At 41.8% G+C, this 16213-nt stretch overlaps 1 protein-coding gene across 1 annotated transcript; it reads left to right on the forward strand.

Moving 5' to 3' along the window:
- Window positions 1–3428: 3428 nt before the first annotated feature.
- On the forward strand, window positions 3429–15316 carry BPNT2 (3'(2'), 5'-bisphosphate nucleotidase 2). The gene is made up of 5 exons (XM_075270487.1): window positions 3429–3964; window positions 6780–6942; window positions 8545–8640; window positions 9827–9988; window positions 13587–15316. The coding sequence occupies exons 1-5, from the start codon at window positions 3614–3616 to the stop codon at window positions 13850–13852; spliced, it is 1038 nt and encodes a 345-aa protein (XP_075126588.1). The 5' UTR covers window positions 3429–3613; the 3' UTR covers window positions 13853–15316.
- The last annotated feature ends 897 nt before the right edge of the window (window positions 15317–16213 follow it).

Raw genomic sequence — 16213 nt, forward strand, 5'->3', positions numbered from 1 at the left:
TTTAGTAATTTTTCATTTACACATCCCAATGTTAGTAAAATCTGTGAAACAACTGTAGGGTCTAAATGCTGACTATACCCCTTGATGAATTCTGTGAGGGGTGTGGATTCTAAAATGGGGTCACTTTTGGGGGGTTTCCATTGTTTTGGTACTCTAGGGTCTCTGCAAATAAGGCATGGCGCTGAAAATTATTCCAGCAAAATCTGCTGTTCAAACACCCAGTGTCGCTCCTTCCCTTCCATGCACTGCCGTGTGCCCAAAAATCAGTTTACACCCACATGTGGGGTATTTCTGTGCACGGGAGAAATTGCACAATAAACTGTCAGATGCATTTTCTCCTTCAACCCTTTGTGAATGTGTTAATTTTGGGTCTAAATGAATGTATTAGTGAAAAAAAATGAAATGTCTAAATTTCACTGCCATATTATTTTTATTCTTATGAAATGCTTAAAGGGTTAACAAACATCCCAAATGCTGTTTTGAATAATTTGAGGGGTGCAGTTTTGAAAATGGGGTAATTTATGGGGGTTTCTATTATACAGGCCTTTATAATTACTTTCAGAACTGAAGTGGTCCCTAAAAAATTGGTTTGGAGAATTTTCTTGTAAATCTGGAAAATTGCTGTTACACTTGTAAGCCTTGTGACGTCCAAAATAAATTAAAAGACAATCAAAATATGATGCCAATATAAAGCAGAGATATGGGAGATAATATTTATTCATGTATTTGGATGGTATGACTATCTGCCTGAAAAGCAGATAATTTCACATTTTGAAAATTGCAATTTTTTTCAAATTTCCATCAAATTTCCTAGTTTTTTTATAAATAAATGCAAAAATATTGATTAGTGTTTACCACTAACATGAAGTATAATGTGTTACAAGAAAACAATCTCAAATTCATTTGTGTAAGTTAAAGCGTCTCAAAGTTATTGCCATTTAAAGTGACACATGTCAGTTTTGAAAAAAGAGGCCTGGTCTTTAACATACTTTTGGGCCTGGTCCTTAACCGGTTAAGGAATTTTCTTCCATGTTTTTGTGTTCATCTTTATTATTGCTGGGATTTTTCTGTCATGTACATGTGTTATTTTCTAGTTAGGGAATTACATTAAATTTATGATGTCTATTCTATGGATAATATTTCCATCTATTGTTCTTATTTTGTGATTGTTATGGGACATTACAGATGACTGATGAAGGTCAGAATGTACTGACCGAAATCTTTAACAATACGCATGTAATAAAACTGAACATTGAGTGGCAGAGTCGCTTGCTTTATTTAAAGGGATTCTACCATTAAAACCTCTTTTTTTGTGGATAAGACGGAATAGCCTTTAGAAAGGCTATTCGTTTCTTACCTTTAGATGTGATCAGCGTTTCTTAGAAGTACCGTTTTTTACCGGTATGCAAATGAGTTCTCTCACAGCGATGGGGGCGGGCCCCAGCGCTGAAAATGCGATGGAGGCGCCCCCACTGCTGCTTGAGAACATGATCCTGGAACGCCTCTATCTTTGGCTGGATCCTCCCCTTCTCTGTCTTCCTCCTGCGTCACCTCCGACTCCTGCGCAGTTGGCTCTGCCAGTGAGACACCAGTAGAGCCGACTGCGCATGCCGGCCAGTGGCCATTTTTGGGAGGCCGCTCCTGCATTGAACTACAAGAGCAAGAGCGGCCTCCCAAAAATGGCCGCCGGCCAGCATGCGCAGTCGGCTCTACTGGTGTCTCACTGGCAGGGCCAACTGCGCAGGCGTAGGAGGTGATGCAGGAGGAAGACGACAGAGAAGGGGAGGATCCAGATGAAGATAGAGGCGTCGCAGGATCCTGTTCTCGGGCAGCGGTGGGGACGCCCTCATCGCATTTTCAGCGCTGGGGCCCGCCCCCATCGCTGCCAGAGAACTAATTTACATATCGGTCAAAACCGGTATTTCTAAGGAACGGTGCGGTGGAGATCACATCTAAAGGTAAGAGACGAATAGACTAAAGGCTATTCTGACGTCTTATCCACAAAAAAAGAATGACTGGATCTTTTTAAGATAAGAAATCACAGTGATAGCACCCTCAGGGTGGCAATGCGACTCCATTCACTTATTTTAGTAAAAGGAAAACATTTGTTTTTGTACCGTGTTAGCCAGTGGGTATGAAATATGAAAAACAAAAAACTTGAGAGTCTTCAGTAGTTGATACCTTTTTTTAATGGCTAATAGAGATGAGCAAGTATATTCGATCGAATACCTCCCCTGCAAAGTTTTTGGTGTAAAAAAAAAAAAAAAAAGCGTCAGAGAAAGTGGGAGGGGAATCGAATGTTTACCACATGGTATTCGAACAAGTACACCAAAAACTATGCAAATGAATACTACTCGCTCATCTCTAATGGCTAACTAATAATGATGACAGGATTACAAGCTTTCGAAGCTCTTGGCTTCTTCCTCAGGTAATCAGTCATCATTATTAGTTAGCCATTAAAAAAGGTATCAACTACTGAAGACTCAAGTTTTTTTTTTTTTTTTTAATTTTTTTTTATTTTAGTAAAGGAGCTGCAGGACGCAAGGTCAGCTTTGGTTGTGTGGCAGGTGTCGTAGCCAAAGTGACCATGTAGCCTCAGACTTAAAGGGGTTGTCCACTTTCAGAACAGTATTGAGAAACAAATGTTATTGTTTGTACAATAAAAGGATAAACAGTTTTGCAATATACTTTCTCTATAAATACCTTGCGGTTTTCTAGATCTGTTCTTGTTGCCATTCATTCTGTTACTAAAAGTGGATAAAAGTCTGACCATGGTCATGTGATTTACGGTCCATGGTCATGTGATGAGCACACAGGTGCACAGCTCGTTACCAGGCAGATGTCTGATTACTGGGCTGTGACTCTAATGAGCGGCACCTGTGTGCTCATCACATGACCATGGACCGTAAATCACATGACCATGGTCAGAGTTTTATCCTCTAGAAGTAAAAGAATGAATGACAGCAAGCAGAGATCTAGAAAACCGTGAGGAATCGATACAGAAAGTATACTGGAAAATTGTATAGCTTTTCATTATACAAACCATAATATTTGTCTCTCAATATTGGCCTGAAAGTGGACAACCCCTTTAAGAAAGTGAATGCGGTTATTTAGCAGGTCCTAGATGTGCATGGTCAGCCATTGTGTTATAGTGTGGCCTCATTCACTTTCATTAGTGTAACCCTAGCCCTCCCCTACACTTACATTTCACATAACCCTTTAGGACTATAGGGAAATTAGCAGAACAGCCCTTATGTAGCAGTGATGACGTCACATCAGGTGTCACCCAACTACTGGTGGGCTTTTCCCTACACTAAGGTGTGGTGAGGGCAGTCCTGCCGTACAGCCAACGTGTGCACTGCACAGCCTACGTGTTATCGCCGCCGCTGCCACACACAGAGCCCCCTCATGACCCGGATGTAGTGCGCTGTGCCTCCTCCAGGTGGCGCTCCGCCGGTGGAGACATTGGAGCACACAGGAAGGCGCAGGCCGTAACTTGCAGACGTTTGCACGGAGGCTGCGGGGACGCGGTGTAGAATGAGACGCTGAAGCCGTGACGTCATATAGCCAGCAGAAGCCGCCCGTGCCCCGGCTGCGTCCTCTTCTCACAGACATGGCGCCTATGGGTATTCGCCTGTCCCCCCTGGGCATCGGGGTGTTCTGTCTGCTCGGACTGGGAGTGCTCTACCATGTGTACTCGGGGTTCCTCACCTGGCGCTTCTCCACCTTCCTCCTGGGGGAGCGGACGGGGGACATGGTGGACCTGCGGGAGCTGCTGGCTGTGGCGGTGCGGGCTGCGGAGTTGGGCGGTGTGGAGGTGAAGACTGTGCGGGAGAGTAACAAGCTGAACGAGAACTCGAAGGGCAAGACCCGGGAGGGGGCAGACGAGATGATGACCCAAGGGGACCTGCTGTCTAACAAGAAGATGGCGAATCTCATCAAGAACTCCTTCCCGGGGGTGCAAGTGAGTATGAACAGGGCGAGGTGACGTCATAGCTTATACCATGACATACGGGGCTTCCCATCCAATCAGATCACTTCTTTTTATCTAACTCGAATTTCAACTATGAGAGCCGCGATCTGATTGGCTGGTATGTATGTACTCTGTAGATCCGGCAGTGCTGTGGGGTCCTGTGCTAACAGCTGCCCTGCATAAAGCCTGCGAGTCAGTCTGTGCCATATACAACCAGTATACCTCGGCGTTCAGAAATTGTAGTACACTGTAGTGCCTTGCAGGGGCGGCGTGAGAAACCGTGGGGCTTATAACTGTGCAAATCTTGTAATGGGGTGCCGCTGTACAATGTATACCTGAAAGGGGTTGTGCAGGACTTCCAAAACATGGCTGCTTTCTTCTTCCCAGGAAGTGACATTCTGTCCATTGGTCACGTGTCCATGTTGCGGCTCAATCCCATTCATTTTAATGGGACAAAGAAGTGGCATTGTCTAATGACCAACGGATAAGATGGCTGCTTTCTTATTCTCAGGAAGTGACATGTTTTCAAAGTCTTGCACGACCCTTTAAGTCTGACGAGAAACCTTGGCACAATAGTATGAAGCAGAGAATGTCACAAATAGTTTGCACAGGTGGGGTTTTTATGCCAAAAAAATTGCAACATTTTATAACTTGTACACCAGAAAACTGACGTGTAATAAATCTGTCCCATTGCCTGTTACATGTATTGTTGTACGTCTATAACGGAGCAGAACAACACAAATATGGCCCTGAGCCTTTTGTAGCAGATATGCTTAATGTGCCATGATCGGGCAGATGGGTACCAGTTGTACATCCCTTGTAATCATTGTATGATAATAAGCTAATGGCAGAGTGTTCCCCCCATAATCTGCTGTAATCTGTGTAACAAGTCAGTAAATTCAGTTTGTCTACAGCGCCACCATAGATGAAATGAGGCATTACACAATGTCTATTTCAATCAATGGTTTTTACAGCTGAATAGAAGCCAATGACCTATTACAGGATATTTGGGGTTGTCTCCCGCAGAATATCACTTCCTTATGGGATTGTTACAAAGTGGCTGGGCAGGGGGATGCCATGGGATGCACTGGCAAGTAATATTACAGTCAGGGCAGAATCTAACAGAAAGGTCCCATCAGCATTACAGATGTTGTTTTGAGGTTTTTTAGAAGCTATAGGGGGACGGGTTTTTTTTTTATTACTTTGATTTGACAAATCAAAAACAATTTCCAGACAAATATAATAAATAGTTTTGTGTTGCCAGGTTCTGAGATACGGTATATCCACATTCACAGCTTGAGGAAGGCCTCTGTACTGAATGGGCTTTTGTGCCCCACAATGAAGCATTGAAAACCTTACGGGGCAGTGCCGTGGACCCTTCTTGCATATTGGTCATATTTAGGGGACTATACAGTTTTTATTTTCCATGACACAGCTGTGTGAGGGCCTGTGTTGTACGTGATGAGTTGTCCCTTTTCAATGGTACCATTTTGGGCTATTGAACAGAGTAGAACAGGAGAGCCATGATAGGCTAAGTTAACCCCTTAGATGGTTAGTAGGAACCACAGCAACTAAGAGATTTGACAGTGGAATGATCACCCGACCACACAGCATGCCAAATGATTCTCATGGCAGCAAGGGGCTAAGGGTGGCCTGAAGAGCTACCCTCTATGGAGTCTTATCAGATCCAGCCAGAAACTGTAAACCTGGCATACAGATACAGAAGTATCACTGCGTTTTATACTAGGGATCAGTGTCATGTATGTTTTAGTCACATGATTGTACTGAAATAAGTGAAAAGGGATTGTTCAGTTTCTGCAATTCCTCATGGTTGCCTAGATCGCTGCTTGCTGTCATTCATTGTCATATTTACCGTAAATAGCAATTCTATCATTTCCTTTATATATATTATTAATGGCATTTTGTGTGGGTGTGTTAAATTTGTAGTTCAGGCCATTATAGACACATCAATATCAATTATATTTACTTCACTTTTTGACATAATAAAGCATTTTAATTGGGGGGGGGGGGGGGGAGTTATTTTGTGGGGGGGGGGTTTTCCCCTTTCTAAACATTTTTCTGACACGTTAACTTTTTTCGTTTAGATTTGTCTTCCGAGGAGACTTGACCATGTAGGAGTTTGATCACTTGTATAATAAAGTGCAATAATTTTTGATAGACGTACAAAGATGGCAGACCCGGGGGAGCTTTAATAGTCAGTGTTCGCCATTTAGCTCCTTAGATTCAATGGTTGTGATGTCAGAATCTAGAAAAGTTTTATTCTGCTTTTGCTCCAGAGCTGGTTTCACTAACGTGTTTGTGACTTGTGCTTGCTGAGTAAGTAAATCCTATTAATTAATTCCTTAAATTTGTGGCAACAAGATGAACACATCAGCTATTCTATTATTATAAACTATTTACAGTGGCAGCCCGCTCATCTTCTTAAAGGAGTATTATTCCCATCTTAGAAATATATGGCATATCCACATAATATGCCATAAATACCTTGTAGATACTGTCCCACCTCTAGGTGTATAGTTATTTCTAGAACACAAGTCCCTGACCCCCGATCCCACCTTGTGAGATGCGTTATGGCCACCTCCTCAGACATATAATGAATGGTGAAGTGGCTACTCATGTGTTCATCTTTCTTCATTCAGGATTCGGGAAAACGTATAAGCATGCTTGCCTGGCGAACAAATATAAGTATATGGAGAGGTTCACAGATGTATTTTTTCATATACTAAGGGAATACTTGGCACTGTCACTTTTACTATCTGATAACGTTCATCTTATTTTTCTTCAGGTAAATTCTGAGGAGCATCTCGGTGAAGATGACAAAGAGGGAATCTACTGGGATCATGTGATACCCAATGAGATAAAAGAAATTGTGAAGAATCCAAAATTGGTCCCTTCGGAAAGTATTACTATATGGATAGACCCATTGGATGCAACGCAGGAGTATACAGGTGTGTGTTTCATTTAAAGGGTTGTCAAAGAATTGATATTGATGGCTTTCTCTTTAGGATAAGTCGTCAATATCAGGTTGTGGTGGTCTGGTACCCCCGCTGATCAGCTGCTGCAGCTGCCACATCTATACAGTGTACAGTGTCGGAAGCACACAGTTTCATACACTGTGAAGTGGCCAAGCTGGAGTAATGCTGCTTCACCCCTAAGGATAGGTTTTCTATAACAACTCTTGGAAACCCCTTTATTGGGTTGTGGTTTATAGGTAGGTCCAATGATATTATACACCACTCCAACATATCCAGCCCTTTACATCAATTAATAATTGCTGCTCCTCTGATTCTGGCACAGTTGGAATTTTTTCTCTAGCCCCCACCGTTCCTGAGCAATAGGTGCTGTTAGTTTCAGTCCCTGATATGCTATTTAGGCTCTGCACTGTCAGGAGGGCGGTGTCAGGCAAGAGCAGACAAGGGGTGTTATTCTGAGCTCTGACACTGACTGCCTCTGATTGGAGCTCTGAATTACACCCCCTGCCTGACACCGCCCTTCTGACCTTTCACAGCTTAACTAGCACATCAAGTACCAAAAGTAACTGCTCTTGTTTCTCAGGAATGGTGAGGGCTAGAGTGAAAATTGTAACTGCGCTGAAATCAGTGGAGAAGCACCTATTAACAAATGTTATGAACTTGAATTTGGTAGTGGTGGTGAACGGTCCTCTTTAATTAACCCGTTAAGGACTATATATAGGAATATATATACATACACATATTTCATATGTAATTTTTTTTTTTTTTACCCTATACCATTATGCATACTTTGCATACCCCTATATCTACTACTGCACAGTTGCCGAAACATTAGCACCCTTTTAAGTGATCTGTTTTTTTTCTCTTTTTTGTGACTTTTTTTGAAGCATAAATTTTAATTGCTATGTTTTTTAAGGTTTTTCTTTTTTTATACTCCTAATTGCGTTAAACTTTAATGTAACGTTGTATACTGGTCTGACATTACATTACTGCCTGTGCCTGTAGCTGGCATTACTACACTATAGCCCTGGGGACCTTTGATAGGTCCAGGACTGTCAGCATATACCTGACAGGTGATGAAAAAACGGTGTTCCCTATCTTTGTTTACAGTTACAATCACTCACGTGTATGCATGAATGTGACCTCATTTGAAGAGTAAAGGGCTGTTCACACAGAGGAACTGACTATGAGAGTAATTCCACCACACTTGTGGCTGTGGCATGAGTCTCACGCTGACTAGCCCCATTGTGTCTGAGGCTGATCAGCAAGCAATCCTGCAGTGGAAAGCCAAAGTTCTGCTTTGTGCCGCAGGTTCCACGGGGCTTTAATATGTAGAGGAATCTGCTCCAGAAGACTGCCTGAAATTCGGCTCCAAATTCCTCTGTGTGAACCTGGCCTAAGGATGGGTCAGATTGGCTTGCAATGTGAGTAATTTAAGGGGTGGGGTATTGCTGACTACTAGGAAGTGCTTTTATTGCACTATGTAAGCAAGTTAGTAAATACTACATATATGGAGCTTGTGGTACTTTAACAAAACTTGTAATTTACTTGGATTTTATACTTTTTATTTTTTTCTAGAGAATCTCGTAAATTATGTTACTACAATGGTGTGTGTTGCTGTCAATGGAAAACCAATTATAGGTGTAATACATAAACCTTTCACAGGGTATACTGGTGAGTTGTGTTTTTTAATTTAATTGTTATGTGTAACAATGATCATTATTGAAAATGTAGAATGTGGATATTTACATATCAAAATGCTTTATGTTGCCGAAGTGTGGACTAAAGCTTATATAGAGCTTTATAGCAACACGGTTACATCATTACTAATCAGTATCGCTGCGCTATGCTGAGGAGGTCCAAAAGACCGAAACAGCGCTGTCCATAGTTTGGAATCTGTTCCTTTTGGAATAGAAATAAACTCTGCATCATGTCAGTAGGCTTTTTAACGGAGTCACGCATGATGTTAAGGGGGCTGTCCCTAGAGGGCAGCATACAGAGGTACTGTTCTAATTACATCCTGGAGAATAGATTTGCATATTTTTTACCCAGAATCCCTAGCGGAGCAGGAATGACTTGTAAGTCTCCGTACGCCTATGTAGGCACACACTCTCCCTAATGTGTAGATTAATGTGGAGATTTATGAAGACTGGCATTCACCCTCAACTTTGGATTTGGTTGCAAGGTAGTAAAGGAGCCTGAAATGTAATACCAGACACAGTCCAAGGACAGGTGTGGCGCTGTTGAAAAGGAAAGCAGTCCCGTTTTATCTAATACTAGACTAGACAATTACCAAAACACATGCAATGTATGTGCTAGTGCGGCAAACTTTTATTTACATTGGCTGGTTTCATTATCCTGTCCTATATAAATACTCTCTCTGCATCGATGCTGCCTGAATCAAAAGTACCAAAATGTGGGGAGGACTGTGCAAGCCGGACTTTTCTCTCTCTTTTTGGATGGAAACCTGGCAAACCCTATTATAGTCTATGGGGTCTGCGGGTAACCCCTTTCTAAGTGGATTAGGTTTCCGTTTTTCAGGTCCCTAGCGGACCCAAAGAATGGAAATCCGAGCGCAGGTGTGACCGTAGCATAAGATACCAGTTTCAAAATAAAATTAATTTCTATTTAGCTATAGAGTTTGTAATGTTGTATAATGAATTAGCTGCATAGTTTGTTGCTTTTCTGCTCCTGACTGACCATAGCTTGGCCATTCATGAAGCAGTTGGTACGCAGAAACGTAGGAGTCGGTGGTTTATCCTACTGACTCCACAGCCTTGACCTTAAAGCCACTTTGTATGTTATGTGCAAATGATACATTTCTTAAATCTCAACTATTTTTCCTCATTTCCTGTTCTAGCTTGGGCTATGGTGGACGGTGGCTCAAATACAAAGAGACGTGCATCTTACAACGAGAAAACGCCTACTGTCATTTTTTCCCGAAGCCATTCGGGGGCAGTGAAAGAAGTGATCCTTCGAACTTTTGGCAACCAGACCAAAACTATAGCTGCTGGAGGGGCAGGTATGTGCACACATGCCAACAAGATAGAGATTGCTGTAAATATTACCACATTATCAGCTACTGCTGCATTTATATAGAGAACAGGATTGGTGTGAGCCCCAGCCATCAGCAAGCAGTCATCTATCTCGTGGTTTGCTTCTAAATTATTAATTTGATCCAACCCCTTTTTAAGGTCTTTCTTCAGACATTTGCATCCTTACAACCGTTGCCTAGATATCGAAAGCTGTCCATGCTAAATGAAGACTATCCCCTTACAAGACTCTCCCATTGATGTAAAATTCTGACACAAGAAAATTTTTTACATCCCTCAATCTGTCTGTCATTATCTGGCTTGTGGCCCTTTTAGATGAAGCTTGTACTGTGTTTTCTGCAGGTGGATTTTGAAGCTCCATCTGCCTTAAGTAATGCCTCCCAATTCTTCCATACATTTCAATGAAAAAAAATCAGCTAGAGGTAAAGAAAAACTGCATAACTCTCATTAAAATGAGTGGGAGAGTTGGGAGGCATTTTTGAGGCAGATGCCACCTCAAAAAACTGCCTGCAAAACGTCAGTGAACTTACTGTTAGCCAGATATATTGGGCTATTCTAGGCAATGAGCGGTCCTAGGAATGCTTGCTACTGATAATAGCCTTGTCTAATAGTGCGTCTGATCATCCAGGGAGCAAGCACTTGCTCATTCATTGGTAGAGTAAGAACCCATTGTTCGCTGGCAGCTCAGCAGCTAACATTATATAGTTAGAATGGTTGAATAAAGACTTATGTCCATCAAGTTCAGCCAGGAAATTGGAAATGGCGTGGCTAAAAGAAATAATTATTCTGTAACGTTTCCATTAGCATCAATGCAATTTTGCTGTAAGAAACAGTCAGCTGTTGTTGCTGTAACCAGCTCCTAGGGTAGGCTATTCCACAGATTTACCATCCTTACATTGAAGAAGCCAGTCTTCACCTGGACAGTGAAAAAAATGCGGTGGAGGGGAACAATTACTTAAAGGAGTATTCCCATGTACATAATCATATCTATATTTGTAGATACCGTATTTTCCGGACTATAAGGCGCACATAAAATACTAGAATTTTCTCAGAAATTGCAAGTGCGCCTTATAGTCCAGTGCGCCTTATATATGGATCTGTCCTACCTCTAATGAGAGTTGCAGAAACTCAATTTGAAGCTGTCTCTTCCCCAATACAACTGGTTGGGTCCCGGTCGTGCTGTCGCTGGTCTCTCCACCACGCCGAAGTGACCGCTGTGTGACTGCTGCACTCTGTGGCACGATGTTAGGACAGCGTCCGGCCATGTTGGCTGCTGGCCACGCCCCCTCGCTGCCTTACGTGTTCTTCACAGCAGTCTGTTGTGTGGGCAGGGCCTGGGCCGCAGCCCCGCCTAGTTTGTGTCACACTGGAGAGCTGGGAGCGCATCATCCCCCGGAGCTGCTGCTGCTTCTGTCCCCTGTGTCTCACACAGAACAGAAGCAGTAGCAGCTCTGGGGGATGTTGCCTTCCCCGCTCTCCAGGCAGCCGCGGGCAGGAGGTCTGTGGGGGTCTGTGCTGAGGGCACCGGCATTACTGGCAGTGGTGTTGGCTCTGTGCTGGGTGCCCGGGCAGTGCTATGAGCCAATCAGAACGTCTGCATCAGAGCAGGCCCTGCCCCTAAGACGTGTTAAGCCCCGCCCAGTTTTGGTAAACTTGTGGGCCCCGCTCACACAGCAGCCCAAGCCTCTGCCCACACAGTAGATAATTTTAAAATGGTCAATTTATAAGTAGCTCAACCCCTATACAAGTGTGAGCACCCCTGCTGTAAATGGTTTGAGCACTACGGCCACCGTATACAGAAGCTGTGATATGTACAGCTCTGTGTTCAGCAGCCCAGTGACATAACTGTGCTTCATTCAATATCCAATGTACAGCGTCTTATAATTCAGCACATCTTATAATCTGGTGCATCCTATAATCGCACCCTATATGGTGCGCCTTATAGCCTGGTGCGCCTTATATATGAACCTAGATGCCTTAGCAGGCATTTTTTGCAGGTGCGCCTTATAGTCCGGTGCGCCTTATAGTCCGAAAAATACGGTAATTAAAAGTTAAACATTTTTGCAAATATAAGTAAAAATTCTGCAGAGTTTTAAAGATTTTCTCTAACTTTCTTAGTGGTGACAGTCTGTTATCTTCATCAGTTGCCAATGGATACGACCACCAAAGCAGAAACTTTCTATGGTCTGGGACTTGTCAGGAATCCAGCCATGATTTTCTTATTGTACCTGAGTTATCGGGCAGGGATACTACATGTATGAGAAGATATCCTGGCCACAATAAAGAAATCATGGCTGATTTTCTGACCTTAGAAAGTTTCTGCATTAGTGGTCGTATTCATGGCAACCGATCAAGATAACAGACTGTCACCACTAAGAAAGTTAGAGAAAATCTTTAAAACTCTGCAGAATTTTTAATTACTTACATTCGCAAAAATGTTTAACTTTTAATTATCTACAAATTAAAAAATAATTATGTAGATGGGAATACCCCTTTAAGCAATTATTCTACTGCATGTGCTCTGCATTTGCTGTGTAATACATTAGTGCAGAATAAGCACTGACCGGTGCAGATTGTCGCTGATCAGCACTCGTTTAAAAAACATCGGTCTGATACAGCAAAAGTTGTTTTTTGTTTTTTTTTTTATTCGCTTTTTGTTTTTTTTCCTTCAGTTCTAAAGCCGAAGCCAGGAGTGAGTTCAAAAGGAAAGAGCTTTTGAAGTCCTTTCTTTTATATTTTCCATTCCATGTTCACCCACTCCTGGCTTTGGCTCAAAAACCAAAGCAAAATCTGCAACAAAAACTCTACATGTCTTTAGTCTTAGGGGTCTTCTGGCATTGAAAAAAAGTAGGCTAAAGGGAGCACGTGCCATTTTCCTACCACAGTGATGTGCCACACACCCAAGCTATAACTCTAAAAAAAAAAAAAAATTGTCCTTGAGGCCCAAAGCAGGTTGGTCATGACATTTTCTAAGTATTGCCTTAATTCTATTGTCCAGCTTATGCTTCTGGCAAACCGTAGAGATGTGTAAGGAAGAATCCATGCTTACAGCAGGAGCTGAAATACTAGAGGCACCTGTGTCCTTCCTAGACTACATGATTGAGATGAAGTATGGTGTGTGTGTGTGTATATATATATATATATATATATATATATATATATAATCTTTTTATTTAGCTTTCCAGGAGCAGGTAGCCCTAGGAATTTCATGTAAAATTAAAAATTGCCTTATAAATAGAGATATAGGCAACCGAGTTGTTTTCTTATCAAAATAAGTTCACATCTGCATTGGGCAGTCTGTTGTTCTGGTCTGTTGGAGGAACACAAATCAAATAAGCGGACCTCTAAAATAGCAGATACCTATGGAGCCTGAAGAACACCATTGACTACAGTGGGGTCCATCATCCTTTGGAGACTCCGACACTGAATGTAGCCTTAAGTTTTTCCCTGTTTTTATACTTAAGTGCATGTCAGGGAAGATATCTGCACATAACATATTTCAAGCTTTTACATTTCTCTGCGTTTGAACATAGACTAATAATTTCTGTTATGTAATATTTTTTACAGGGTACAAAGTTCTTTCGCTGCTTGACATGACGAGCAATGAACAAGAAAGTGCCGATGTTTATATTCACAACACCTACATCAAGAAGTGGGACATTTGTGCTGGAAATGCCATCCTGAGTGCTCTGGGTGGCCAAATGACTAATCTTAAAGGAGAAGAAATAGTTTATACAGGATCGGATGGAAATGAAGGGGGGCTGCTTGCAAGCATTGGGTTGGATCACAACGCCCTTGTTGAAAAATTGGCCCTGAAAATCTCATCCAAATAGAATTGTGCATTACCGTACATCATTACAACATGCTACAGAACACATGTATGTTTACCGGGAACTGAAATATCATGGCACAGTCTCAATGCGTTCCATGGGTATGGACCTAAGGACTCGATATTAAAGTATTTTTCTGCTGTATGTGTCTGAGTGGGTGACGCTCGGAGGCCAAAATGAGCGCACTTGATTTGACTGGTTGAACTGATTTAGTGTGGACGGTGAAGATTGGAATTTACCAGAGACTTCTTCAGGATGTATAGAGTGAGATTGAAATCTTATTTTACATACAAGAACATTGCATTGTTTCCACTCCTGACTCTGAAAAATGGTATTATAATAAGCATTGTGCCTTTTATGCTTCACATCGACAAAATAATTTTCAGTTTAATTTATGCAATCTGTGGATTACTGGATTATAATCTCTTACGTCCGGTTGTTTTTTTAAGGATTTTATTAATTATTAAAGTGAGTCTGTCACCACCTTCCTCCCTATTTAATGGATGCAAGCCCCGGGTAAGCATACTTTGCGTCCTAGAATGAAAGTCCAGTAGTAGTAGTAGTCCAGAAAACTAAGTGATGAGCAGCGCCAAGTTCAGCACATGCTTATGCCTTCCCATCCTGGTTTTGATTGACATTTCCAGAGCTGCTGTGTGAGATTGAGAATCTTGCATATACAAAGTAAGATTCCATGACTGCCGATGCTCAGTACATGCCTCCTCTTGCAGGTGTAATATTCATGGATTTGATGCGAATGCAGTATACGTGTCAATACTTACAGAAGGGAATGTATTATGCATGTGCAGTCTTGGATATGCACAGCGTATACACAACATTTCATTGAGAAAGTCTATGATGTCAAGCCACAGTGTAGATGTCAATCAAGACCATGGGAAATGGTACAGACAGGGTTGAGCTTGGCGGCCCTGAGCACTTGCTTGGCGGCCCTGAGCACTTGCTTGGCTTGCTGGTGTGCTATTGCCAACTGCAGCTAATGCATATGACATCAAAGTTCATTTTTTTAGGCATTTGGACCTCAGGATCTGGATGTTCAGGGACACACAGTGTGCTTGTAAAGCTTTGCACTGGCTTTAGTGAAACGGAACGGTTGCTGATGGACTCCCTTTACAGTAAAGGTACTATGTTCCTACCATTGGGAGCATGCAGACTTCAAGGAATCGCACTACAGATGTTTTAATCCTTGTGAAATGGGTTTGTGCTTGCTAACCATAAAGAACAATAGACACCATCTGGTAAAACTGTTAATGATGTGTGAAATACTCGCTGTTCTCAACCATTTTCCATTTGTTTTCAGTGTCTTCTGTTCACATTTCTGGCTGCCATTGTATTACTTTTTTATGTTTATTTATGCTTTTTTTCCCCCTCTATGCATTTTATGTTGCGTTGTATTCCTTCAACCATGGATGGTTTAATTTTTGATGGAGACAAAATAAAAATATGAAATTTTGTGGGATTTATTGGGCAGTGGAGACTTGCCTGTGATGGTCAGTTGTATGTATGTGCTGGTACGTCTGCATGTCTATGGAGTATCTGGATTGCACAATGTTGTTTCAGACATGGGCCGAAATTTGGAAACTTAGTTTACGCCAGAAACTGGTATAATTATGTGCCAAAAAGTATGCTGCTTTGTCAATTTTCCGACCTGCTCCTAGCTGGTCTAAGTTTCAGTTTTGGTACGTGGACCGTTCTGAGATGAAAGCAGAGTCATTAAAAGGCTGCTATATATCACATTATCACCTCCACCATTACAGTTATAGCTTATATATGGAAACCTTCAGATGTTCCATCCTGCCAAGATAATATAAAGAAAGTCGACCAGAACTTCATCTCTGGGGCTATGATAGCCAAAAGCCAAGACAGATGGGTCACATTGATACGAAACCGGAAGTACTGTGCCCAGTCCTCACCAGCTATCACTAGAGACCTAGTACTTTAACCCCTTAAGGACCAGGCCATTTTTTGGTTTCGCATTTTCGTTTTTTCCTCCTCACATTTCAAGAGCCATAACTTTTTCATTTTTCAGTTCACAGAGTCACATGATAGCTTATTGTTTGCGGGACAAATTGTACTTTGTAATGGCATCATTCAATATGCTGTGCAATGTACTGGGAAGCTGGAAAAAAAATTCAGAATGAGGTGCAATTGGAGAAAAAATGCATTTGCGCCATTTTCTTATGGGTTTAATTTTTACAGCGTTCACTGTTTGGTACAAATGACATGTTACCTGTGTTCTACGTGTCAGTACAAACGCGGTGATACCAAATTTATATAGTATTTGAAATGTTTTGATACTTTTAAAAAAATGATAAACTTTGCAAAATAGAAAAAAAAATTTGTGTCATC

Source organism: Leptodactylus fuscus, chromosome 4, assembly GCF_031893055.1.
Source record: "Leptodactylus fuscus isolate aLepFus1 chromosome 4, aLepFus1.hap2, whole genome shotgun sequence".
Lineage (NCBI taxonomy): Eukaryota > Metazoa > Chordata > Amphibia > Anura > Leptodactylidae > Leptodactylus > Leptodactylus fuscus.